This window comes from Vipera ursinii (assembly GCF_947247035.1).
Source record: "Vipera ursinii genome assembly, chromosome: 14".
NCBI lineage: Eukaryota > Metazoa > Chordata > Lepidosauria > Squamata > Viperidae > Vipera > Vipera ursinii.
This window is the reverse complement of record NC_139527.1, coordinates 10,562,709-10,589,745: the sequence shown is the minus strand read 5'-3', so window position 1 is coordinate 10,589,745 and position 27,037 is coordinate 10,562,709. Positions and strand designations below refer to the sequence as shown.

The 27,037-nt window shown below is 45.6% G+C and overlaps 1 protein-coding gene across 2 annotated transcripts in view; it reads left to right on the top strand.

The window, feature by feature from the left end:
* The window catches only part of AIFM3 (AIF family member 3), a gene marked incomplete at its 5' end in the record, with an annotated part of 52,827 nt that overhangs the window by 22,706 nt on the left and 3,084 nt on the right, over positions 1-27,037 (top strand). For both annotated transcript variants that reach the window (XM_083373260.1, XM_083373259.1), the window contains 14 exons: positions 797-841; positions 2,654-2,750; positions 3,219-3,331; positions 6,170-6,256; positions 6,602-6,693; positions 10,153-10,283; positions 10,885-11,000; positions 11,110-11,181; positions 12,140-12,203; positions 13,482-13,558; positions 16,627-16,744; positions 20,485-20,583; positions 22,779-22,854; positions 24,178-24,282. In XM_083373260.1, the coding sequence (XP_083229386.1) occupies positions 797-841; positions 2,654-2,750; positions 3,219-3,331; positions 6,170-6,256; positions 6,602-6,693; positions 10,153-10,283; positions 10,885-11,000; positions 11,110-11,181; positions 12,140-12,203; positions 13,482-13,558; positions 16,627-16,744; positions 20,485-20,583; positions 22,779-22,854; positions 24,178-24,282 (1,292 nt within the window). The remainder of the gene's footprint in view (positions 1-796; positions 842-2,653; positions 2,751-3,218; positions 3,332-6,169; positions 6,257-6,601; positions 6,694-10,152; positions 10,284-10,884; positions 11,001-11,109; positions 11,182-12,139; positions 12,204-13,481; positions 13,559-16,626; positions 16,745-20,484; positions 20,584-22,778; positions 22,855-24,177; positions 24,283-27,037) is intronic.

The window sequence follows — 27,037 nt, the reverse complement described above, 5'->3', positions numbered from 1 at the left end:
AGCATGAAGTTCATACGTCATCAAACGTCCAAGATTGAGAAACCCTAAAAAGTCTTAGAGATTTGGACTCCCGTGACTGGGGACTATCAAAGCCCTTTGAGGGGCTTCCCCTGACACACCTGACCAGGTCTACTGAGGTTCCAGGGTGAAGTCAAGATGGGCACGAAGGAGGCAGTTTGGGCCCCTCCTCAGTAGCCCAGCTCTGCCCTGTCAGTCCTCCAGGTCAGGGAGAGGAATTATAGAGGGGCTGAAAGGAAATGGGACTCTACACAAAACGCATGCGTGTGTGCATGTGCGCATGCACACACACACACACACACACACACACCCAAACACACACACCCCGCCTCCTCATCAGCAATCATGGACATAATGAAGCCTTACACAAAGCTCTGTCCGGAACAGCAGCTGATGCTGTCTCACAAGTGCCTAACCAACTCTTTGCTCTGAGACCATTTCTTTGGTCTCAAGGTTGGAAGGGAACTTAGAGGTCATGTAGCCAAACCTGGACAGGATCCCCTGGAGCAGCTGTGACAGATGATGATCTAGTCCCATTGAAGATTTCCAGGGAAGCCAAAGTCAGCCTGTGACCTGGAATCCTTGAGCTGGGAGGGACTTTGGAGATGATCTGAGCATCCTTCTCGACCATCTGCTTGATACTGTTTTCCCCATAAGACAACTTGCTTTTTAGTGGGGTGGGCGAGGCAGCTGGTTTAGGATTATAATGATCAAACGCTTATTTGAACGAGAGTGAAAGTTGCATCGTGAAACATGATGATGTTCTTTCTTGTTCCAGGTGAAAATTGAGAAGGAAAAAGTGTACATCCGAGCAAGCAAGCAGGTGAGCTGTAGGGTCCCCGCTGGGCCATTCATTCTTCAGGGCAGCTTCCCTTGGGCAGTCAGGAGAGTTTGCAGGACCAGGAGGCTGGGGGGGGCAGGCATGCACTGGCCACTGTAGTGGAGCCCTTGGGGAGCAGGCTGTTCCTCCTTGTGGCGCCTTTTCAGGTGAATATCTCTTGCTTAAAAGGCTGAGCTTTTGTGAGCTGCCTTTCCTGGCCACGGGTGCCTTGGACTAACCTTGATTGGATGGAAAAGGTACTAGCAGACCCCTTCCTATTGATCGTAGAATTTGGAGCTAGGTTCATACAATCTGCTAATTCTAAACCAAGTTTTACAAATCACAATTGCTGTGTTGTCGCCATAGCTTGCACTCAGTTCAATTCACAATTTTGCTGTGTCCAAGGCCAATGTGGAATGGCGGGCAGAAAGAGGGTTCCCACCAGTCTGGCATTCCCTACAGAGGCCTCCAAATCCAGCAGCTTTAAGACTTGTGGACCAACTCTGAGAAATCTCCACCCGGCATGGGTAGTGTAGTGTGTTGCACGGATTAATCTGCATGTTGTTTCTTCCTGTCCTATTGAACTGGCCGGAAGGGCATGCTTTGGGCACCTAGGGAGCCTGTCTCCCTTTGAATCGTCATCCCCTCTAAGATTAAACTGGCCCCATCCCTGCTGGCCTTTCTCAAGGCCTCGAACACTTAGCTTTGTGCCTCAAAAGGCCTGGGAGGAGCAGGCAACTGGTCAGTGAATGCCCCGGTGCTATGCGTTTAATTTTTAGTTTCTATTTTTTCATTTGTGTATTTTAATTATTTGATTGCAAGCCACCTACAGTCACACAAAATGTACCTGGGTAGCCATATAAATCAACTAACTGAATGAATGAATATAAATGAATGAATGAATGAATGAATGAATATAAATGAATGAATGGATGGATGAATGAATATAAATGGATGGATGGATGGATGGATAGATGAATGAATGAATGAATGAATATGAATGGATGGATGGATGGATGGATAAGTGGATGGATGAATATGAATGAATGGATGGATGGATGAAAATGAATGAATGAATATAAATGAATGGATGGATGGATGAATGAATATAAATGAATGGATAGATGGATGGATGAATGAATGAAAATGAATGGATGGATGGATGGGTGGATGGATGGATGGACAGACAAATGAATTAATGAACATAAATGGATGGATATAAATGAATGCATGGATGGATATAAATGAATGGATGGATGGATGAATGAATATGAATGGATGGATGAATATAAATGAATGGATGAATGGATGGATGAATGAATGAATATAAATGAATGGATGGATGGATGGATGGATAGATGGATGAATATAAATGAATGAATGAATGGATGGTTGAATGAATGAATGAATGAATATGAATGAATGGATGGATGGACGGATGGACGGACGGACGAACAGACAGACGAATTAATGAATTAATGAATATAAATGGATGAATGAATGGATGGATGAATGAATGAATATAAATGAATGGATGGATGGATGGATGAATGAATATAAATGAATGGATGGATGAATATAAATGAATGAATGGCTGAATGGATGGATGAATGAATGGATGGATGTGTGTAGAACAGCCTTTCCCAACCTGGGTGCCTTCAAATCCCCGATTCCCCCCCCACCAGCATGAGAATTCTGGGTGCTGAAGTCCACCTTTCTGGATAGGGCCCCGGTTGAGGGGAATTGGCCCTAGGCATAGGGAGTTGCCTGCTTCTGTCCGGGACTAAGTTGACCTGACCCCTTCTTGCACCCCAGGCTCTTCAAGCCCAGAAGCGGACGAAGGTGATGGCGAAATGCATCTCACTCAGCAACTACAGCATCAGCAGCACCAACGTGCTCATCATTGGGGCAGGTATTGGCTGGTGGAGTCAGGAAGTGTCCAAGGGGGAAGGTCTCAACTTGGGGGGGGGTCAGAGCTCTGCTTGGATGGGGATCCTCCTGGGGACTCCACTAAGTGGCTCATGGAGCAGGGATGCCCACCCATCTCTTCAGAGGCCCAAACTGAATCTGGTTTTGCCCGGATTTTCGGAGAATTGTGGGAAAACTCACAAGGACAACCCATTGTGGAAACCCGATTCAGTTATTCAGATCGATTTTCTCATTTATTCTGAAAAATCCATTCAGTCTGGGGATTCTGTAGAACTGTTTTTGGATCAAACCGTTGTCCAGCCCAATTGATACCTCTGGTCTGGAGTGGCACCGTCCCTACTTCCTGGGAGCCTCAGGAGATACTCTGGGAGTAAGGTAGAGAATTCCCTAATGGGGAATTCTCAGCTGCGAAAAGATGGCTGCTCCCACCGACAGTCACTTCTTCTGGCAGGTCCTGCTGGGCTGGTGTGTGCAGAAACGCTGCGTCAAGAGGGCTTCTCGGATAGGATTGTGATGTGCACAATCGATCGCCATTTGCCCTACGACAGGCCCAAGCTGAGCAAGGTTGGTGCCCACCTAGGAATTTCTCCAAGGCTTTCTCCAGGGCGATGGGTGGCTGGTCCAATTTTCCTTCCTATCCCTAACCTCTGAGAGTTGAGCCTCTTTGAATGAAACAGAATTCCTTTTCACGCAGTTCATGGATGTCCATGTGACTTGTTCATCCTGGATTTAAGGGCAGAGTTAATGTGGAACCTCCGCTCTTTCTCCTAAAAGAGACTGGAATTAAGCTTCCACAATCTCTAACGAATCAGAATCAGAATAGAGCTGGAAGGGATCTTGGAGGCCTTCTAGTCCAGCCCCCTGCTCCAGGGCCCCAGGATTTTTGAAAGATGTGGTGCAGTGGTTCCGAGATAATTATATTTTACAGTTAGGTTTTGGTAGGTCGGGCTATAGTTTTTTTCGTGTGTGAAGACTGATGCGAAGAATGAGTTAAGCAGCTCTGCTTTCTCTCTGTTATTGTTACTTCCTTGCCTTCTTCTCTCTTTAGTGGATCGACTGTTTCCTGGACTTTTTTCTTGTTACTTATATTTTTTTTATTTTTATTTATTTTTATTTTAATTCCATTTATATCCCACCCTTCTCCGAAGACTCAGGGCGGCTTACAAGCTTAGCAGTAGCCTTCATTCTATGTATATGCCTGCTTATTAGGGCTTTCACACACACCCCAAGCGGCATTTTTACAAAGTCAGCTTAATTGCCCCCAACAATCTGGGTCCTCATTTTACCTACCTCGGAAGGATGGAAGGCTGAGTCAACCTTGAGCCTGGTGGGACTCGAACCTGCACTAATTGCAGGCAGCTGGTGTTACTTAAGGAGGCATTAGCCCTCTGCTCCACCAAGGCAGTGTTGAAAGAAACTTGTTTTTGGTTCTGGCTTAAGCTCCAGACCTGGACTGACAAAGGTCTGTCCCTCTGCAGGACTCTCTTGGCCCAGGGAAGGCTGCAGAAGACTCTCAGGGTGTCCCCAAGCAGTCTTCCCAACGGTGTGTGGGAATGCCCTTGAGGGACAGGAGGAAGAACGGCAGACTAGACAGCAACCAGATAAGAGGCAGCTGAACCCCCAGAAGAAATGAGGGCGGGGGAAACGTCTCAGAAGAGACCCTGCCTAGATTCTTGGGCTGTAAAGGCGAGTGGGGGGAGAGGTGTGCTTTCAGAGTCTGTTAATGGTACCTTACAATAAAGTTAAGAGTTGGTACTTCTGGTTGTGCTTCTTGCCTGGACTACCTCACAACAATCTGACAAGCCTGAAAGCACACCTCTCCCCCGTCACCTTTAGAGTGCAAGAAACTAGGCAGGGTCCCTTCTGAGATGTTTCCCCTGCCCTCATTTCTTCTGGGGGTTCAGATGCCTAGAAGAGAATAGAATAGAACAGAACAGAATAGAATAGAATAATAGATAATGGAACAGAATAGAACAGAACAGAACAGAACAGAACAATAGATTAGAATAGAATAGAATAGAATAGAATAGAATAGAATAGAATAGAATAGAATAGAATAGAATAGAATAGAATAGAACAGAACAGAACAGAACAGAATAGAATAATAGATAATGGAACAGAACAGAACAGAACAGAATAATAGATAATAGAATAGAATAGAATAATAGATAATGGAACAGAACAGAACAGAACAGAACAGAACAGAATAATAGAGAATAGAATAGAATAGAATAAAGAATAGAATAGAATAGAATAGAATAGAATAGAATAGAATAGAATAGAATAGAATAGAATAGAATAGAATAATAGATAATAGAATAGAATAGAATAATAGATAATGGAACAGAATAGAATAGAATGGAACGGAACGGAACGGAAGGGAAGAGAAGAGAAGAGAAGAGAAGAGAAGAGAAGAGAACAGAACAGAACAGAACAGAACAGAACAGAACAACAGGACAGGGCAGGACAGAGCAGAATAGAATTCTTTACTGGCCAGGTGTGATTGGACAGAAAAGGAATTTGTCTCGGGTGCAGAAGCTCACTGTACCTGTAAACAGCAAGTAATAGGTTATAGTTCATAAATCATATTTACAATCAGTAATCATAAGTTAGAAGCAACATTTGATAAATTGTAATAAACTAGCAGGAGAATAGAATAGAGCTGGAAGGGCCTTGGAGATCTTCTAGTCCAGTCCCCCACTCAAGCAGGAGACCCTATACCATCTCAGACAAGTGATTGTCCAGCCTCTTCTTAAAAGCCTCCACTGATGGGGCAACCACAACTTCTGGAGGGAAGCTGTTCCCCTGGCTAATTGTCCTCACTGTTAGGAAGTTTCCCCTCAATTCCCGGTTGCTTCTCTCCTTGATTAGTTTCCAACTGTTTAAGATATTAGGAAAGATGAGAAAAGATGAGAAATGAGACAATGCTGTGGGAATTCACTGTTCAGCAGAATGATGACACAGGGGAGAAAATTACCTTTGTGTCTGGTTGTTTTGGCATGCAATGCCCTATAGCGGCATCCCAAGGGGAGAAGTTGAAAAATAGATTATGTCCGGGATGCAAGGGGTCTGTAGAGATCTTCTCAGCCCTTTTATCTGGCTGTTCCCTAGTCTGCGGCTCTTCTCCTGTCTCCCAAGGCCATTCTCATAGACCATAGTCTTCAAGCTGGCCCTTTTATGACTTGTGGACTTCAACTCCCAGAATTCCTCAGCCAGGCAGTTGAAGTCCACAAGTCATAAAAGGGCCAAGTTTGAAGACTCCTGTCTTAGACTATAATGCCTCCTTAGTGAAACCCTTCAGGTTTATGTGGGATTACAACTCTCAGAACACCTGGCCAGCCTGGCACACATCTGGAAGGCTTTTAATGAGTATCTAAGAACAAAATTGACTTCTGCTTTCAGTCAATGGATTCCCACGCTGACCAAATTGCTCTGCGTCCTAAAGAATTCTTCCGCACAAACGACATTGAGGTCCTGACTGAAATGCAGGTGAGGTTGGTCTCTGGGGGGGGGGGGGGAAGGGAGCTTCAAAACGGGTCTGGCTCTCTTTGTGGGATGTGGGAAGGGAGAGTCCATGTGCCATGTGGACTCAAAAATGGTCTTTGTTATTCACCCAGAGATGGTTTGGTTTAACCCCCCCCCCCTTTGGAGAGCTGCTCTACTAAAGCTGGACCAGTGGAGGCTTGGGTTCATCTCCTAAAATGGTGCAGGATGGGGACAGTTGACTCCCTAAATCCTGTCCGCAGAGTGGACTCTGTCTGTTTGGCTGTTGCTCTGATGGAAAAAAGAAACCGTTAAGAAATTACTGTTAAGGACCCATCCATATTGTTTCAGGTGGTGGCTGTGGACATCAAGAACAAGACTGCCATTTTCAAGGATGGGTTTAAGATGGAGTACAATAAGCTGCTGCTGGCAACGGGAAACACGTACGTGGGCCCAGGAGGTTTTGCACCAAGTGTTGGGGTTTTTCAGGAGGGGAGGTGGGAGGTTTTTTGCACTCCAAAGAAAGACTGGCTGAGCCAGGGGGAGGAGTCAAGTGGGGAATTAGTCTGGAACCTTTAAGTAGGCAGAATAGAATAGATCTGGGCCTCTGCTTCCCCTGATATCTTGGCCTCGTGAAAAACCAGACAGGCTGCAGCTCCCTGCACCATTTGCTAAGGACTTCCCAGGACTTCCAAGGGGGGACTGGAGGCTTTTCTTCTGAGACAGAAGGCCACAGCAAAACCCACCGTGCATGTGAGCCATCTGCCAGTGTGGAACGTTGGTCTTCTTGTGGTTTCTCAGTGCCAAAGGAAAAGTGACTGCGTCGCCCGCAGCGAAAACCCCTGGAACATTGGTCTGCATCATCTGGAAGGGAGAGAAGAGCTCTGTTTGGGGGGGGGATGCCTTGCAGGAGGGGGACATGGAATGGTCCATTGCAGGAGGAAAGGGGGAGGAGATAGGAGGAAAAAGGGAGATAGGGAAGGAGGAAGAATACTGTATTTTCCGGCGTATAAGACGACTTTTTAACCCATGAAAATCTTCTCAAAAGTTGGGGGGTTGTCTTATACGCCCAGTCGTCTTATACGCCGGAAAATAGTACATAAATCAATCGAGCGCCCCTGTTCTTGCAAAGCAACTTCAAGCCTCCTTAGTCCAGTCCCCCCTCCAACGTGACTCTCCCTTCCCACCCCCAAGAGCCTCTAAGCCCCTTCCCCTCCCCCTTGCAAACGCCAGATCCCGGGAGCTCTTGCGTTTATTCCAAAGGGTGGGTGGAAAGAAAAGCCCCTTTCGGCTCTGGCGTGGCTGCAAGTCAACGAGCCCGGGAAGGGACGCCCTCCCCTCTCACTGTGGAGGAAGCAGGGCAGGCTGGCGTCAGGCGGGAGCTGGCAGGGCAGTCCTGTGCATGCGCTAAGGAGTCCTCGGGGAGCCGTGGCAGGCGCCTCACGCCCTTCCCTCTCGAGGCGGCACCGGCGGAGCCGTCCGGCATCGGGCGAGAGCCAGCAGGGCAGTCCTGCACACGCGCGCGCTCCCCGACTGCTAAGGATTGCTCGGGGAGCCGTGGCAGGCACCTCACACCCTTCCCTCTCGAGGCGGCACCGGAGGAGCCATCCGGCGTCGGGCAGGAGCCGGCAGGGCTTTGCACCACCTGCATCAGACGGGTCTGAATCGGGCTTCTGTCGGACACTTGGCAACTGGCATGTAAGTATTTTTCGGCGTATAAGACGAAAAATCTTGAAAATCCTCTCAAAAGTCAGGGGTTGTCTTATACGCCCAGTCGTCTTATACACCGGAAAATACGGTAGAATAGAATAGAATAGAATAGAATAGAATAGAATAGAATAGAATAGAATAGAATAGAATAGAATAGAATAACAGAGCTGGAAGGGACCTTGGAGGCCTTCTAGTCCAGCCCCCTTCCCGAGCAGGAAAACCTATACCATCTCAGACAAATGGCTGTCCATTCTTAAAAACCTCCAGTGATGGAGCGCCCACGATTTCTGAAGGCAAAGCTGTTCTACTGCTTGATTGTTCTCATTGTTAGGAAGTGTGCATGCAGAGTCCAGGTTGCTTCTCTGCTTGACTAGTTTCTTGCCCTGCCCTCTGGTGCTCTGGAGAATACTTTGACCGCCTCTTTGTGGCAGCCCCTCAAATATTAGAATACTGCTATCAGGTCATCCCTAGTCCTTCTTTTCTCTAGACTAGCCAAATCCAAATCTTATAACCGTTCTTCATATGTTTTAGTCTCCAGGCCTTTGATCATCTTAGTTGCTCTTCTCTGAACTCTTTCCAAACTCTCAACATCTTTTTTATAGTTTGGTGATCAAAATCGGTTGCAATATTCTAGATGTGGTATACATATATGTGATTTTGATTCCATGCCTCTGTTTATACAACTCAGGATGTTATTAGCTTTTTTGGCTGCTGCTACACGCTGCTGATTCATATTTAAGTTATCATCCACTAGGACTCCAAGGTCCTCCTCACAATTACTGTTTTTGAGTCAGATTTCACCTAATCTGTACTTATATCTTTGATTTTTCCTGCCTAAATGTAAAACTTTGCTTTTCTCCACATTAAAACTCATTTGCTGGATAGGGCCCATTGTTCAAGTTTGTCAAGATCTTTTTGGATCCTGAGCTTGTCTTCTGGGGTGTGGGCTATTCCTGCCAGCTTAATGTCATCTGCAAATTTGATACGTTCGCCTTCTATCCCCTCATCTAAATCGTTTATGAAGATATTGAAGAGTACTGGGCCTAATACGGAATCTTGTGGTGCCCCACTGCTTATTTCCCTCCATGTAGACATAGTGCCATTAAGGGCAACTCCTTGAGTATGGTTTGTCAGCCAGTTACAAATCCATCTGGTTGTGATGCTGTCTGTAATGTATTGGCCTTATATGTTTAAATCACTTGCTTTGTGTCCAACTGTTTGCTTAATGGCTGACCTACTTTTGTATGTTATGTAAGGGTTGCTGGGCTGAGCTAGACTTGCTGTCTCCAGTCTGTCAAGCAGGTTTTGGGCGGGAAACTGCTACTTTAAATCTATTGGTCGCCGCCTAGAGGCCAAACGTATAAATAGCTGCGCAGCAGCTATTAGGGTGCTTCTGTTATGTTCTGACTTTGAATAAACTTGTTGCTGTTTGAACACCTCGTCTCACTTAATGCCTGCAAGAACTGAATACTTAACGCTGTCTATTCCACTTTTTTCTAGCTTACCAAGCAGTAGATTGTGGTCTACTTTGTCGAATGCCTTGCTGAAGTCTAAGTATACTATGTCCATAGCATTTCTCTGGTCTACTAGTTTAGTCACTTTGTCAAAGAAAGAAATAAGATTGGTTTGGCATTTTAACAAACCCGTGCTGACTACTAGTTATAACTTTATTTATTTCTAGATGTTCGCGGATCTATTTTTTGATTACCTTTTCCAGGATCTTCCCAGGTATTGATGTTAGGCTGAGTGGTCTGTATTTTTTTTGTTCCCAGTGTTCTCTAGAGTTTTACAAATTTTTAAAAACCATGGTTAACCCTAATCCATTTTAGACCACATAGGAGGAGAGCTGTGTATGCTGCCCAAAAAACAGGCGGAGATTGAACTATTTTATTTATTCATTTTCTTCATCCCACTTTTATTGTTTTCATAAGTAACTCAAGGCGGCAAACATACCTAATAATAAAAGGGATGAAAATGATACAAGGCAGGAGCTGCAGTCCCCTTTCTCAGATCGCAAAAAGGGATGCCTTTTACTCAAATGGGGTAGCCAGGATTCTAGTCTTTTCCTAATCTAACTTGGCCTAAGGCGTTTTGGAAGGTGGACCAGGGTGAAGGAGACTTCCTCCCTGGTTCTCCCACTTGTTCGATCTTTAGAGGATTCCTTGCCCTGACTCTCCCCTCTCTCCTTCCAGACCCAAAACACTCAGCTGCAAAGGCAAGGAAGCGGAGAACGTCTTCACCATCCGGACCGTGGAGGATGCCAACCGGGTGGTCAAAGTGGCCGCTGGCAAAAACGCCGTCGTGGTGGGAGGCTCTTTCCTTGGTGAGCAAAGGTTGACGGCCTCGGAAGCTGGGCTGTTTCGTAACGTGGTTTCTTTAACCTGAGCTTAGTATGCAGTAGGAACCAGATTGTTGGGGGCAATTAAGCTGACTTTGTAATAATGCCGCTTGGGGTGTGTGTGTGAAAGCCCTAATAAGCAGGCATATACATAGAATGAAGGCTACTGCTAAGCTTGTAAGCCGCCCTGAGTCTTCGGAGAAGGGCGGGATATAAATGGAATTAAAATTTTAAAAAAATAAAATAAAACCAACGGTCGTGGTTTACTACCTAGGGTTTATGGCTCAGCATGCAAAGCAAATCCTGCTGCTTGTAGTTTATTGTACAAACCATGATTGATGGTTTAATACAATGTGTGAACATAGGCTAAATATCTCTTGAAAATTAAACTCTGGCCCCAAGATGGAGATGTGGGGGGGGGCTTCCCCATCATTTGTTTTTTCCTCGTTTCGCCCAGTTGGCCCTGTTTCAGCAGCCGGGTCTCCTGCCTTTGCGCTGCACCAACCTGCAGGATCCCCACTCTCGTCATGGCTGTTTCTGACGGCGCCTTCCTAACCCTAACCCTGCTCCCTCTTCCCTTTTGCAGGGATGGAGGTGGCCGCCTACCTTTCGCAGAAGGCTCACTCGGTCTCCGTGGTGGAGCTGGAAGAAGCACCTTTCAAGAAATCCTTTGGGGAGAAGGTTGGGCGAGCCCTCATGAAGGCAAGGCAGCTGCCCGGAGGGGGGGCTTTGGGGAGGGGCGAGCCTTATTTTGAGGGGCCATTGGGGAATGTTGTTCAACCTTCTCTCCCCTCCCTCTTCCCTTGGACAGATGTTTGAAAACAACCATGTGAAGTTCTACATGCAGACTGAAGTGTCGGAACTGCGGGAACAGGAGGGCAAGGTAGAGCCGCATGGATGGAGACTAATCCAGGAGAGATGAAGGAGAAACTCCCTAACAGTCAGATCAATTGACCAGTGGAACCGCTTGCCTCCAGAAATCGTGGGCGCTCCATCACTGGAGGCTTTTAAGAAGAGACAGGACAACCACCTGTCTGAAATGGTGTAGGGCCACCTGTTTGACCAGGGGGCTGGACTAGAAGACCTCCAGGGTCCCTCCCAGCTCTATTCTGATTGAATTGAATGGAGTTTAGTGAGGCTTTGGGGCCCCTCAAGACCCTCCATTGAGCCTCTGGTTGGAAGAGGCAGGCTGGGGGGGGCAGTCTCTTTGCAAGCTTTGGAACAAGTAGCCAAGTGAAAAAGGTGGGAAACCTGCATTTCTCCTGGGGAGGCCACCTCTGCAGACGGGATGCCTGCTTCATCATCTCTGCCACCTCCTGTTTCTTTCGCGGGGTGGGGGGGAAGAAAAATACGAATGTCAAGAAGGGAATGGGGCCCTTCCCATCTTTGCCAACTGTCTTCTAGCACTTCCCCAACCTTGCCCCGTCCGGGCATGACTTGACTGCCACCCCTATCAGCCACAGCCCTTGCAGCCAATATCCTCCCGTACCCTCCACTGGACTCATTTTGAGAGCTTAGGATTCTGCCACAGTGGTGGAGGCACTTCACAAGACAACTGGTGACTTCCTTGGACAAGGGCAGGCGTGGAGGAGGGGAGGATGCCTGACCACCTTGCCTTATTCTGTTTTCAATTGCCCAGAGCTTGGAAGGTGGCCAAGATCTTTCAAACAACATCTTTCTGTTTGAAACAGCCCAGCCACATCCATCCACCTACGGAGGGTGGGAAATCTCTCCCACCCTGCAGTGCCTTGTTTTCTGGCTTCAGCCGTGTCTCAAACAAATCAATTTGTTTTTTGTGGGGTTTTTTGTTTTAATTTGCTGCATTTGACCTTTCCCCAAAGCTAAAGGAGGTGGTGCTGAAGAGCGGCAAGGTTCTTCGGGCAGATGTCTGTGTGATCGGCGTAGGTAAGTTGCTGGAGAGCTTTGGGGGCATGGTCTGGGGCAGGGGTAGGCAACCTTGGCTGTTTTATGACTCGTGGACTTCAATTCCCAGAATTCCTGAATCAGGTTCAGGAATTCTGGGTATTGAAGTCCACGAGTCATAAAAGGGCCAAGGTTGCCTACCCCAGGTCTGGGGGCAACCAAGGTCAAGATGGCTCCAGGACTGCACAATCAAAGTTCACTCTCTTCATGTGTCACATGCTTTGGTCAGTTGTACTTGGCCATCTTGACCTTTTGGATACCCTCCTGGGGATGTTCCTGACTGCTCCTGTGTTTTGGAGAGCCTTCCTTGACCCTTCCCCACAATGACAACCCCGCCTATTTTAATCATACAGCTCTGTCTGTCCACCAGGGGGCAGCACGTAGCTGACAGTTGCTGCGTTTGTTTGACAAAAAGCCACTTTGTAGATTTTTGGATGGGGGACCATCTGGAGATTCTAGGACTGTGACTAAGCTGGAAGGGAGACTATGGCAAAATACTCCTGTGTGGTTGCCCAGAAAATTGTCCCTGTAGTAGGTCACAGGATTCAGTGAGGAGAGTGAGAAGGGAGATTATATCTGACATTGGCTGAAGCAATAAACAAGACAGAGACACCAGAGATGAAGAGAGGCAAACACCATCTTGATGTCAAGAAATCCACATGAAATTCCCACTTCTTATCTGAAAAACACTTGTGTCTGTGGAAAAGGGAAAAAGTGAGAAAGTAAAGTTTTATCTATGACTGAGACACCCTTGCACGAGATAATTATTTGATGTGACAGAAACCGGGCTCCACTGGAGGCACGAGAGAGTATGAGAAGGAAGCGATGGCCTGACGGGGAGGCCAAAGAGTGCATGACTTTGGCAGCATAAGGGAAGGGATATGCTCAAGGATGCTTTATTTTGTTCATTTAAAGCATTTTAATTTGCTTTCCCACCAAAAAGCCAGAACACTCTACGGGCCACCAAAGAACAACCACCACCTAAAGATAGTTACGAGCTAAAAATTGTAACTTGGAAGGGAAATAGAAGGAGGAGGAAAGAGGGGGGGGAAACTTACAACAAAGCACCAATTAGTAATTGGGACTTAAAACTGTATTATTTCCAGTTTATATGGACGGTCTATCCTTCTATGATTTTAAAAGCAGATGGCGTTATCAAGGGTAACGCCCTTGGTAATGGTCTTTTCCATGGTTCAGATAAATGGGGCTGGGGGCCAAGAGTCCCTCCCACTGTTAATGCCCCTCTTCTCTTTGGTGCAGGGGCCACGCCGGCCACTGGCTTTTTGAAGCAGAGCGGCGTTCATCTGGACTCCAAAGGTTACATCGTGGTGAACAAGGTAGAAGCAGCCAACCAGGCCAAAGAGGGAGGAGCTGGGGGTTGAAGTGGCTGGTCAAACACTGGATATTTTATTTTATTTTATTTTATTTTATTATTTTATTTTACTTTATTGTTTTATTTTATTTTATTTAGGGAAATTTATATAGCCACCTACTTGCTCACAGCAACTCTAGATGGCTTACAGAAAATCAAAACACCCACACCCACACCAATCCCCAGTTGGTTAATTCAGTCAGAAGACTGAGTGGAATCCTTGATGCTCTCTGTGCTGAGTGCTTTGCCCGCAGACGTTGCAGTGCCCAACTAGGGAACATCATCAGTGCAAGGGAGGGTGGGGTGCACAAACCACCAAATCAAGGAATCCACAGTTCTGCCCTGTGGAAGTGCTTCAGGCAAGATGGTGGGCATCCATCCATCCATCCACCCACCCACCCACCCACCCACCCACCCACCCACCCATCTATCTATCTATCTATCTATCTATCTATCTATCTATCTATCTATCTATCTATCTATCTATCTACCCACCCATCCATCCATCCATCCATCCATCCATCCATCCATCTCAAATTTAGTGAAATTTAGTCCGTTTCCCCCCTGCCCCCGAGTCAAATCTTGAAGTGGTTCTGTTCTGTGTGGATCTCTTTTCTCTCCATTTGAAATTATCTAAGTAGAAACATGTTTGTGTGTGGGGTGGGGCTGCAGCTGTGTAATCGAAGCCCCAGCCTTTTTATAACACAATCCTTGTTTGTGGATCTACTAGTGCAGGGCGTCTCCAAATAGGGGACACATGATAGCAGTGTTTCAGTATTTGAGGGGCTGCCACAAAGAAGAGGGGGTCAAACTATTCACCAAAGCACCAGAGGGAAGGACAAGAAACAATGGTTGGAAACTGGGTGCTCCATCACTGGAGGTTTTTAAGAAGAGGCTGGACATCCACCTGTATGAGATGATATAGGTTCTCCTGCTTGAGCAGGGGGCTGTACTAGAAGACCTCCAAGATCCTATTCTATTCTATTCTATTCTATTCTATTCTATTCTATTCTATTCTATTCTATTCTATTCTATTCCGTAATTCTATTTCCCATAATTCTATTCTATTCTATTCTATTCTATTCTATTCTATTCTATTCTATTCTATTCTATTCTATTCTATTCTATTCTATTCTATTCCGTAATTCTATTTCCCATAATTCTATTCTATTCTATTCTATTCTATTCTATTCTATTCTATTCTATTCTATTCTATTCTATTCTATTCTATTCTATTCTATTCTATATTATTCTATTCTATTCTATTCTATTCTATTCCGTAATTCTATTTCCCATAATTCTATTCTATTCTATTCTATTCTATTCTATTCTATTCTATTCTATTCTATTCTATTCTATTCTATTCTATTCTATTCTATTCTATTCTATTCTATTCTATTCCGTAATTCTATTTCCCATAATTCTATTCTATTATTCTATTCTATTCTATTCTATTCTATTCTATTCTATTCTATTCTATTCTATTCTATTCTATTCTATTCTATTCTATTCTATTCTATTCTATTCTATTCTATTCTATTCTATTCCGTAATTCTATTTCCCATAATTCTATTCTATTCTATTCTATTCTATTCTATTCTATTCTATTCTATTCTATTCTATTCTATTCTATTCTATTCTATTCTATTCTATTCTATTCTATTCCGTAATTCTATTTCCCATAATTCTATTCTATTCTATTCTATTCTATTCTATTCTATTCTATTCTATTCTATTCTATTCTATTCTATTCTATTCTATTCTATTCTATTCTATTCTATTCTATTCTATTCTATTCAGCTTCCCAAAGACTCTGCTGCAGCCCACCTTTGTTCATGCCTGACTTCAGTCCGGCTACCTATGTCCTGGTATCTTCCCTAAATGCTACATAAGTTGACCAAGTTGATCTCTGAGGTGGTAGGAGTAGGAGTCCTGAGCATTCTTTACTCTGCTTAGTTGCTCCCTTGTGCCAGGATTGTCAGCAGTTTTACTTTTTGAGTGCTTCTATCTCCCCCTTGTGTCACCAGTGGGAATATCTGCTTCTCTGCAATCAAATGAATCAGAATAGAGCTGGAAGGGACCTTGGAGGTCTTCTAGTCCAACCCCCTGCTCAAACAGGAGACCCTATATTATTTCAGATGAGTGGCTGTCCAGGCTCTTCCTCCCGTGATGGAGCATCCACAACTTCTGTTCCCCTGGTTAATTGTCCTCACTGTTAGGAAGTTTCTCCTCAATTCCAGGTTGCTTCTCTCTTTGATCAGTTTCCATCCGTTACTTCTTTTCCTGCCTTCAGGAGCTGTGCAGAATAAATCAACCCCCTCTTCTTCTTTGTGGGAGCCTCTCAAAGACTGGAACGCTGCTATCATGACGCCCCTAGTTCTTCTTTTCTCTGGACTAGACATAACCAGTTCCCGAGTGTTCATATGTCTCCAGACCTTTAATTATGCTCTTCTCTGGACTTTTTCCACTTTCTTCCATTCACCTCTTTCACAACTGCCTTGGGTTTAGCATGGCTTCAGGGGGCCTCAAGCCCCTCTGTTGAGCCCCTGGTTGGAGCAGGCAGGCCGGGGGGGCGGGCGGGGGCAGTCTCTTTGCAAGCTTTGGAACAAGTAGGTGAGTGAACAAGCGTATTCTATTCTATTTTATCCTGTAATTCTATTTCCCATAATTCTATTCTATTCTATTCTATTCTATTCTATTCTATTCTATTCTATTCTATTCTATTCTATTCTATTCTATTCTATTCTATTCTATTCTATTCTATTCTATATTTCTATTCTATTCTATATTTCTATTCTATTCTATTCTATTCTATTCTATTCTATTCTATTCTATTCTATTCTATTCTATTCTATTCTATTCTATTCTACTCTACTCTACTCTACTCTACTCTACTCTATTCTATTCTTCCTCCTTCCCTATCTCCCTCTTTCCTCCTATCTCCTCCCCCTTTCCTCCTGCAATGGACCATTCCATGTCCCCCTCTTGCAAGGCGTTTCCCCCCCCCAAACAGAGCTCTTCTCTCCCTTCCAGATGATGCAGACCAATGTTCCAGGAGTTTTCGCTGCGGGCGACGCAGTCACTTTTCCTTTGGCACTGAGAAACCACAAGAAGACCAACGTTCCACACTGGCAGATGGCTCACATGCACGGTGGGTTTTGCTGTGGCCTTCTGTCTCAGAAGAAAAGCCTCCTGTCCCCCCTTGGAAGTCCTGGGAAGTCCTTAGCAAATGGTGCAGGGAGCTGCAGCCTGTCTGGTTTTTCACGAGGCCAAGATATCAGGGGAAGCAGAGGCCCAGATCCGATGATGCCAGTTCTTCCCCTGCCTTCTGACCACAAGGAGCAGTGGGGTAGAGAGAGAGGGGATTCTGCATCCCTCCATCTCACTCACCTGTCTGCTCTTGTAAGGCCTCTTCTTCTCTCCCTTCCCAGGCCTAGAACAGCCTCTCTGATTCTCCTTCTAGTCAGATGCGGTCAGTTGTGCCCTGTCCAACAAAATGAAATTTAATATGGAGAAAAGCAAGATTTTACACTTAAGTAGAAAAAAACAAAGGTATAAATATAGATTGGGCGAAACCTGGCTGAGAAACAGCAACTGTGAGAGGGAACTTGGAGTCCTAGTGGATGATCGCTTGACTGTGAGCCAGCAGGGTGCTAATACGATCCTGGGTTGTATAAACAGAGGCATAGAATCAAGATCACATGAAGAATTTTTTTTTAATTAAACAGTTTTACCAAAAAAAAAAATTTTTACAATACATATCCCAAAAACCCACCCGCCCCAAACCACCCCCTTTCCCCCCCCCACTTCCCAGAGCTGAATACAGGGTTTCAGATATAATAATCATATTCTAACTAAAATTATCCATTATAAAATTAACCAAATTCATAATGTGCTTTAACTCCCCTTTAACATAGATACATTCAAATTATTAAAAACATAATAATAATAACTTAAACAAAGATCACGTGATCTTTGTTTAAGATCATCATTGCTTTTTAAAGCCTTAGTAAGGACACATCTGGAATATTGCATCCAGTTTTGGTCACCACGTTACAAAAGAAGATCTTGAGACTTTGGGAATAATGCAATAATGCAGAAGAGCAACTAAGATGATTAAAGGCCTGGAGACTAAACTATATGAAGAACGGTTACAGGATTTGGGAATGGCCAGTCTAGAGAAAAGAAGGACTGGGGGAGACATAATAGCAGTACTCCAGTATCTGAGACACTGCCACAAAGAGGAGGGGGTCAATTTATTTTCCAAAGCACCAGAGGACAAGACAAGAAACAATGGAGGGAAACTGATCAAGGAGAGAAGCAACCTGGAATTAAGGAGAAGCTTCCTAACAGTGAGGACACTTACAGCTTTGCCTTCAGAAATTGTGGATGCTTCAAGACTGGAGGTTTTTAAGAAGAGGCTGCACAGTCACTTGTCTGAAATGGTATATAGGGCAGGGGTCTTCAAACCTGGTCCTTTTATGATTTGTGGACTTCAACTCCCAGAATTCCTCAGCCAGGCACACTGGCTGAGGAGGAATTCTGGGAGTTGAAGTCCACAAGTCATAAAAAGGGCCAAGTTTGAAGACCCCTGGTATAGGGACTCTTGTTTGAGCAGGGGGTTGGACTAGAAGACCTCCAAGGTTCCTTTCCGGCTCTATTCTGTGGTATCCCAGTCATATCTTCTCTTTAATTAACCTCCCTTCTGCTCTGGTTTTCAAGCCTGTTCACTCCTCCTAGCTCAGGGCAGATGCTTTACCGGCACACGGAGAGCACATCCACCTCCAGCAACAGCAGAACAGGGTGGTTGTTTAAAAAGACAAGGCTGCCATTACAACCACCTGTTCAACTTTTCCTGATCTTGTAGCTCTCTTGGTGCAGCTTAGGATTGCATTTGTCTTGTTTGCAGCTGCAGGACGCTGCTGGCTCCAGTTCAAATTCAGGATCCACTAGAGCAGTGGTAGGCAACCTCGGCTCTTTTATGACTCGTGGACTTCAACTCCCAGAATTCCTGAGCCAGCCACGCTGAGGGGAAAGGGAGAGGTTTCCAAGCTGAGCCATACTGGCTCAGGAATTCTGGGAGTTGAAGTCCACAAGTCATGAAGGGGCCATAGTTCCCCCATGTTGGCTCAGGAATTCTGGGAGTTGAAGTCCACCAGTCACGAAGGGGCTAAAATTCCCCCATGCTGGCTCAGGAATTCTGGGAGTTGAAGTCCACGAGTCATAAAAGAGCCGAGGTTGCCTACCCCTGCACTAGAGGATAACCATAGACCTTTCACTTGTCCGGCTGTCCTCCACATCTTCAGACTTTTTCCTACTTTAGTCTAGGACTTTGCGTTTGTGAAGAAGTCTAGAGCTGGTCTAGGCGATAAGGAAGGCTGGAGTCATCTCTTCAAGGGAGGACTTTCAGAGAAGATGACTTAGTCTTGAGGAACAAGAAAGCAGGAGAAAGACACTGCCATAACCCACTCCAATCCACGTCTTAGGAAAGAAAGACTCTTGGAGGCAAGATTGCCCAAGCAGGAACTTTTACTAAGACATAGATGACAGAGGATATAATAGACAGGATCTGGAAACTGTCTCACAGATCGATATTTTTAAAGTGTCCCCGAGCAAAAACGCCACCCCTCAGACCATTTGGTCAGTTCCTGGTCAGTCAAGTCTCAGGTGTCCAAATCCTTGTGGGAAAGGGAGAACCAACCCTCAGTCCATTCGTAGCACAATCCCTCCCTCCCTCCCCTTCACATTCCATCCGGAGATACAAGCCAGAATTCCCCCACCCCCTTTCTTAAAGGTAAAGGTAAAGGTTCCCCCGCACATGTGTGCTAGTCGTTTCTGACTCTAGGGGCCGGTGCTCATCTCTGTTTCAAAGCCGAAGAGCCAGCGCTTGTCCGAGGACGTCTCCGTGGTCATGTGGCCGGCATGACTAGCACGGAACGCTGTTACCTTCCCACCGTGGTGGTCCCTATTTTTCTACTTGCATTTTTACGTGCTTTCGAACTGCTAGGTGGGCAGAAGCTGGGACGAGTAACAGGCGCTCACTGTTACACGGCACTCGGGATTCGACCCGCCAAACTGCTGACCTTCTGATCGACAAGCTCAGCGTCCCAACCCACTGAGCCACCATGTCCCCCTTTCTTAGCTGCTGGTAAATCAGAGAGGGAGAAGATTTCCTTTCATCGGCCAGAACCAGAATTCCCCCACCCCCTTTCTTAATTGTTCGAAGGTCAAAGGGAGGGGGTTCCATTTGCCATGGCCAACAGGCCGGCTGAGTAAACAAACATTACATCTAAGGGAAAGAGAGGGGGCAATAAAGACCCCTGTCTTCTCTTTCCTCCTTGGGAATGGCAGAATCCAGTGAGGGGGGGGTGAGATTTGGGCTTGCACAGAGAGGGAGTTAGAAATGAAATATAAATGGATTCTGACAGACACGCCAAATGGTTACGGTTTTGTGTATGGGACAGGAAGATAATTGGACAGGCTCCCAGGTGCTGTTTCTCTGCCCTACAACAATAAAAAGCTCTGCTAGAGTCCCTCAAGATTTGTCTCAGAAGATGGATTTGTTGAACGCAGTTTGCAAGAGCCAATGAACACATTGTCTGTTTTTTGACCTAGCCAAGCTCAAAGGGCTTACATCAGTGTTTTTCAACCATGGTAACTTTAAGATGGGTGGACTCCAACTCCCAGAATTCCCCAGCCAGCTGCTGGCTGGGGAATTCTGGGAATTGAAGTCCACCCATCTTAAAAGTTGCCAAGGTTGAGAAACACTGTCTTATACCGTTCAGATAACAAACAAACACAGTTTGGATGTGCTCTAAAAACTCTCATTCCTATGCTTGGTTGACTTCTCTGTTACATTCCCTATTACATTGCTTCTCTGTTGCATCCCAGGGCGCATAGCAGCACTGAACATGCTGGCCTATGGGACCGAAATCAGCACCATCCCTTACCTGTGGACCGCCATGTTTGGCAAGAGCATTCGCTATACAGGTGAGGGGAAAAGAGGTTTAGGATTGGAGAGGGTGCCAAGACTTGCTTTTTGGTGGCCTTAATGGTTTGGCGGATTGATGTTCTCAGCTACTTTGTATTCCAACTTTTGTCTTGTTATTGTTTTTATTTCGCTCTGCCCAGAGTCACTTGTTAATGTGGAGGGTCCATATCAATTGGATAAATAAGAGGCCCTTGGTGTTCTCTGAGCTGGGTTGTTTTCTTGTAGACGTTTCATTGCCCAAACTAGGTAACATCATCAGTGCTGGAAGGAAGTGGAATTTATGGAGAGGAGGAGGGAGGGAGAGAGGAAGGAAGGAAGGAAGGAAGGAAGGAAGGAAGGAAGGAAGGAAGGAAGGAAGGAAGGAAGGAAGGAAGGAAGGACTACGGAGCCATTGATGCTCTCTGAGCTTGTTTTCTTGCAGACGTTTCATTACCCAACTAGGTAACATCATCAGGGCTAGTCAGGAGTGCTGCCTGCTGTCAGTTTATATCCTGGTGTCTTGCCTGTCTGGGTGGGTGGGGGGTCTTAGGGATTCCTTGGTTGGGCGCTGTGGCTGTTTCTTGATTGGGGTCTTGCTTACTTGATCGCTGATCTGATCTTGGAGTTAATCTATGCTGATCTGAGTGCTGATTACTGTTATACAGATCAGAGGTCACCAACCTTTCTCGATTGCTGGATGGGAGGGAAAGGGGGAGGGAAGCATTTTACATGGGATGCAAACAGGGCGGGGCTAGCACCTGCTTGATACTCACTAGCCCTGCCCCGTTCTTGGACAGCGCCCCATTTCTGCACACCGCGGTGCAGCGGTGGCCTGTTTTCACACCCCATGGCGCGTTGTCATCCAATCCTTGGTGGCGCAGTGGGCTAATGCCTCCTTAAGTAACACCAGCTGCCTGCAATTAGTGCAGGTTCGCGTCCCACCAGGCTCAAGGTTGACTCAGCCTTCCATCCTTCCGAGGTAGGTAAAATGAGGACCCAGATTGTTGGGGGCAATTAAGCTGACTTTGTAATAATGCCGCTGGGGGGGGGCGAAAGCCCCAATAAGCAGGCATATACATAGAATGAAGGCTATTGCTAAGCACATTTGATTTGTGCTTAGATTGTAAGCCGCCCTGAGTCTTCAGAGAAGGGCGGGATATAAATGGGATTAAAATAATAAATAAATAAATAAATAAAAAATTTTGTGCCCCGAGGCGCAGTGGTGGCCTGTTTTCGTGCCCCACGGCTGCAGTGCTAACGTGAGTGGAGAGTTGTGCACGCACACATGTTTGTACTTGCTAGCTTGTCCTGCAGCCCAGTGGCCAGCAGGCCATGGCCCCCTACCAGGCCATGGCCCACAGGTTGGGGACCCCTGATGTAGACCTATATAGGCTATGCAAAAGACTAGCCCAAAAATGAAAAAGACCCCAGGACCTCCCCACCAGCAATCAGCACTCAGATCAGCATAAATTAACTCCAAGGTCAACTTCAGACCAACAATCAAGTAATCAAGACCCCAGTCAAGAAACCGCCATAGAGCCCAACCAAAGAATCCCTAAGACCACCCACCCACCCACACAGACATGCAAGACATCAGAATATAAATTGTCAGAAAACAGCACTCCTGACTAGCACTGATGACGTTACCTAGTTGGGTAATGAAACGTCTGCAAGAAAACAAGCCAGCTCAGAGAGCACCAAGGACCCCTCATTTCAACCCTGAGCTACAAATATTCTCCTTTATTGGATAAATAAAATTTAAAAAGGCAGATTGACAAAATCCACTGCTATCATGTTTCTTGCTTAGAAAGCTGGGGGAATTCTTGGAAGAAATGCAGAAGTCTTGTACCTGTGTGTGATTTGTGCTCTGGAATTAAGTCTAGGCTGGAGAAAGCATCTAATTTAGGGTGCCTTAAAATGTCTTCTTCGCTCTTGACCAAAAGGGTGCTAATTCTGCACCCTGTCGGCTCACCTGCCTTTGCAACAAAATTCTCCTTGTTTTCTCCATGTGGCGATGCAGTGCTCCGTAAAAATGTGCTGAAATACATTTTTAAAAAATGCATGTTTACTTCACAATGCTGCTAAATATATTTATGCATGCGTAGTATTGATTGGCTTCTTATATTTTTATGGTTTTTTTTTAAGAAACAGATTAACACAGGAAAAAGACACTTGTATGCCTCCTACATATATACACATTGGTTTTGTTTTCTAGGTCATGGAGAAGGATTTGATGATGTGATTATTCGGGGAGACCTAGACGAACTTAAATTTGTAGCCTTTTACACTAAGTAAGTGCCCATGAAAAGCTTTAATTTATAAGCCACCATGATGTGTGTTGCAAAATTATACTGTCTCTTTGTAATAAGCAAATACAGCAGCTTACATATTGCTTGTTGATGTTACAGAAGCTGGCTGAATCTGTGCAATCAATTTTAGCTTCAAAGAATATTAGAACCTTTTTATTTTATTACCTTGGCCATGAAACTCCAGATTTACGGCATTTCTCAACTTTGGCAACTTTAAGATGGGTGGACTTCAACTCCCAGAATTCTCCAGCCTGCATAGCTGGCTGGGTAATTCTGAGATTGAAGTTGCCCCACCTTAAAACTTGTCGAGAAATACAGTACTAAAAAAAAACAATTTTGAAGAAGCACACCGAGGACCTTTCCGGACTTCCAAAGTTCAAAAGAATAGAATAGAATAGAATAGAATAGAATAGAATAGAATAGAATAGAATAGAATAGAATAGAATAGAATAGAATAGAATAGAATAGAATAGAATAGAATAGAATAGAGTTGGAAGGGACCTTGGAGGTCTTCTAGTCCAGCCCCCTGCTCAAGCAGGAGAACCTTTACCATCTCAGACAGGTGACTGTCCAGTCTCCTCTTAAAAGTCTCCAGTGATGAAACATCCACAATGTCTGAAGGAAAGTTGTTCCACTGGTTAATTGTTCTCACTGTCAGGAAGTTTCTCCTCAATTCCAGGTTGTTTTCTCTCCTTGATCAGCTTCCAACCATTGTTTCTCATCCTGCCCTCTGGTGCTTTGGTGAACAACCTGGCCCCCTCTGCCTTGTGGCAGCCCCTCAGATACTGGAACACTGCTATCACTGCTAAGAATTTTGATCGACTTGAATATGGGGCTGCATCCAGTTCAGTGTCCATGTTCTGTGGTGAGAAATGTCAGGTTCCCAAGTTAAATAGAAACAAGATAGGCAGTTCTTGGCTTAGCAGTTGTACTTGCAAGAAGAATCTCCATGTCTTGATAGGCCACAGATTTCAAATAAGCCAACGGGCGCACAGCAGCTTGCCTATTGGACAGCATCATCTGCAGAGGGGAATTTGAAAAGCCATCTTGTCTTTCTTGACCACCCCCCAGAAATGCCACGTTGGCTAGCTTGTTCTTTGAGCTAACAATGTGGGCCATGCCAATAGAATTAGTCAACATTTATGCCATTCGTATCACCCCACTGCTGATCCCTTCACTTTATCGGGTCAGCAAAAGAAGCAAAGCACCTGGGAAAAACACCTGGGGATCCTCCTGCCTTGTGTGAAATGCGCCAAGGCCTGGTGGCAGCTGCTCTGACCTTTGCTTCTGGATCTGTTCTTCCAGGTGTGAAGAGGTGCTGGCTGTGGCGAGCATGAACTACGACCCGCTGGTGTCCAAGGTGGCCGACGTCATGGGCTCTGGCAGGATCATCCGCAAACGAGATGTGGAGTAAGTCCTGCTGAGTTGCTGCTGCCTTCCTCCAATCACAGAAGGGTTAACTCTGAGCACATATTCCAGCCTCCCTCCCACTCCCCATGGAGCAAATAGTTGGAACAACATCCTTCGGCAGACACAAGTGTGAGCTTCCTGCGGCTCTCCCTGTGTGCCTGATTGCCTGGGGGGCTATTTGCCCCGTGTAGCCAAAGGCCCGGATCAAATGATTTGATTTGATTTTATTCAATGTATATGCCGCCCTTCTCCCTGAGGACTCAGGGCGGCTCACAACCATAAAAATTAAAAAACATAAAGTAAAATTTTTAAAAAAGAATTAAACAATAGATGCAATAAATACAAGACAATTTAACCCAGTAAAAAGCCTAATTAAAAACCGTAGTCAGTCCAGGCCCGCTTGTTGGAACAACCAGGTCTTCAGGTCATGGTGGAAGGACCGAAGGTCAGGGGCCGTCCGCAGCTCTGGGGGTAGTTCATTCCAGAGGATTGGTGCACCCACAGAGAAGGCTCTCCCCCTGGGGGTCGCCAGCCGGCATTGCCTGGCCAACGGCACCCTGAGGAGGCCAACTCTGTGGGAGCGAGCCAGGCGATGGGAGGTTGACAATGGCAGCAGGTGGTCTCGCAAGTACCCCAGGCCTAAGCAATATAGGGCTTTAAAGGTTATTACCAGCACCTTGAATCGCACTCGGAGGGTAACCAGAAGCCAATGCAGCTTGCACAGGAGTGGTGTAACATGGGAGTACCGAGATACTCCCATAAGCACCCACACGGCCGCATTTTGCACCAGTTGAAGCCTCCGGGTGCTCTTCAAGGGCAGCCCCATGTAAAGAGCATTGCAGTAATCCAGACGAGAAGTGTTTGGGTGTCTGGGCAAATGGGCTGGGCTGAAGGGCCAAGGGTGGAGGACCAGGGGCCCATTGGCCATGGAGAATGGCTGGCGGAGGGCCAGTGGAGGAGGAAAGCAGGCTGTAAATGGGCTGAGGTGGGTGGCAGGGGGTGAAGGAGGCACGGCTGAGAGTCCGTGCCTAAATGTCCCATTCCAATCTGAAATGCAAGTGCATCATTCTTGGGACATTAAACGGGGCTCTTGTTATTTTTTTTCCTGCCTGGCAAAGGACTCTCCACTTGCTTCTTCTGCCCGGAGGGGAGAGCCTGTCCCTGCGGGTTGGGAGGATGGAGATTTAGAATAGAATAGAGCTGGAAGGGATCTTGGTGGTCTTCTAGTCCAGCCCCCTCCTCAAGCAGGAGAACCTATACCATCTCAGACAAGAGACTGTCTAGCCTCTTTTTAAAAATCTCCGGTGATGGAGACCCAACAACTTCTGGTGGCAATCTGTTCCACTGGTTAATTGTCCTCACTGCTAGGAAGTTCCTCCTTAATTCCAGTTTTCTTCTCTCCTTGATTAGTTTCCAACCATTGTTTCTCATCCTTCCCTCTGGTGCTCTGGTGAACAACGTGACCCCCTCTTTCTTGTGGCAGCCCCTCAGATACTGGAACACTGCTATCACGTCTCCCCTATTTCTTCTTTTCTTTAGACTAGCCAAACCCAAGTCCCGCAGCCGTTCTTCGTATGTTTTGGTCTCCAGCCTTGGATCATCTTAGTTGCTCTTCTCTGATTTTTTTCCTGAATTTGAAGGCTCCTTTGTTCTAATTCTGAATCAGGGATGTCAGGGTGGGGTGGGGTGGGAGTCAATTTGCCACGCCACGGCCAACCTGCCCCTGGATGACTCGCTGCGGGACAAGAGTTACACTAATATCAAAGAAATGATAATAAATAATAATAATAATAATAATAATAATAATAATAATAATAATTAATAATAATAATAATAATAATAATAATAATAATAATAATAATAATAATAATAATAATAATAATAATTAAAAAAAGTTGGAAGGGACCTTGGAGGTCATCTAGTCCAACCCCCTGCTCAGGCAGGAAACCTTATACCATTTCAGGCAAATGGCTGTCCAGTCTCTTCTTAAAAACCTCCAGTGATGCAAGAGGAACATTAAAGAAAGGGTGCAAAAGGAGGGACAGAATGAAATGCGAATGGCAAAAATTAAAATGTTTTTTAAAATTTATTTTAAATAATTAAATTTAATGGTTACATTGTCCCACGATGAATTATCCCGCAATGAGTTGGCCATGGCTTGTTGGCCGTGGTGCGTTGGTTGCGGCGAGTTGTCCCATTCCTTGTCAGGGGTGGGGGTGGGGGGGAGCATCAAGCCAAGAGGGTGATCATTCAGTCAAACAATTCATGATCAATCAATCAAGCCCCGCATGTGAGCTGGGACTTTGGTTGCACAGTCATGGCTGCCATCTTGACTTATTTGACAGCCCTGGCAAACTTGCACTGCTTTCATTTGATCATCATTGTTCAATCTGTATACCTACCTTACTCTGTACACCGCCCCGAGTCCCTCGGGAGAAGGGCGGTTTATAAAAACAAACAAACAAATAAATAAATAAATAAATTTGCAGCAGAATTTTGGCACTACAGCTTATGGGGTGGAGGGGGGGAATACAAAAAGGGAGCTAGAACTATATGTGGCTCCTGAGAACTCGGATTCCGCCCCCCCCACCCCCAGATCACATTCAGGCTAGAGTGGAGTTTAGATTTTTTTTTTCAGCACCGCGGAAAGTAGCCCTGACTTACTCTCCTTTTCTCCCTCTTTCTTCTTTGATTGCTACAATTTAAGGCTCTTCAACCGGTATGTATGTCCATGTGTATGTTTGCATTAACAACA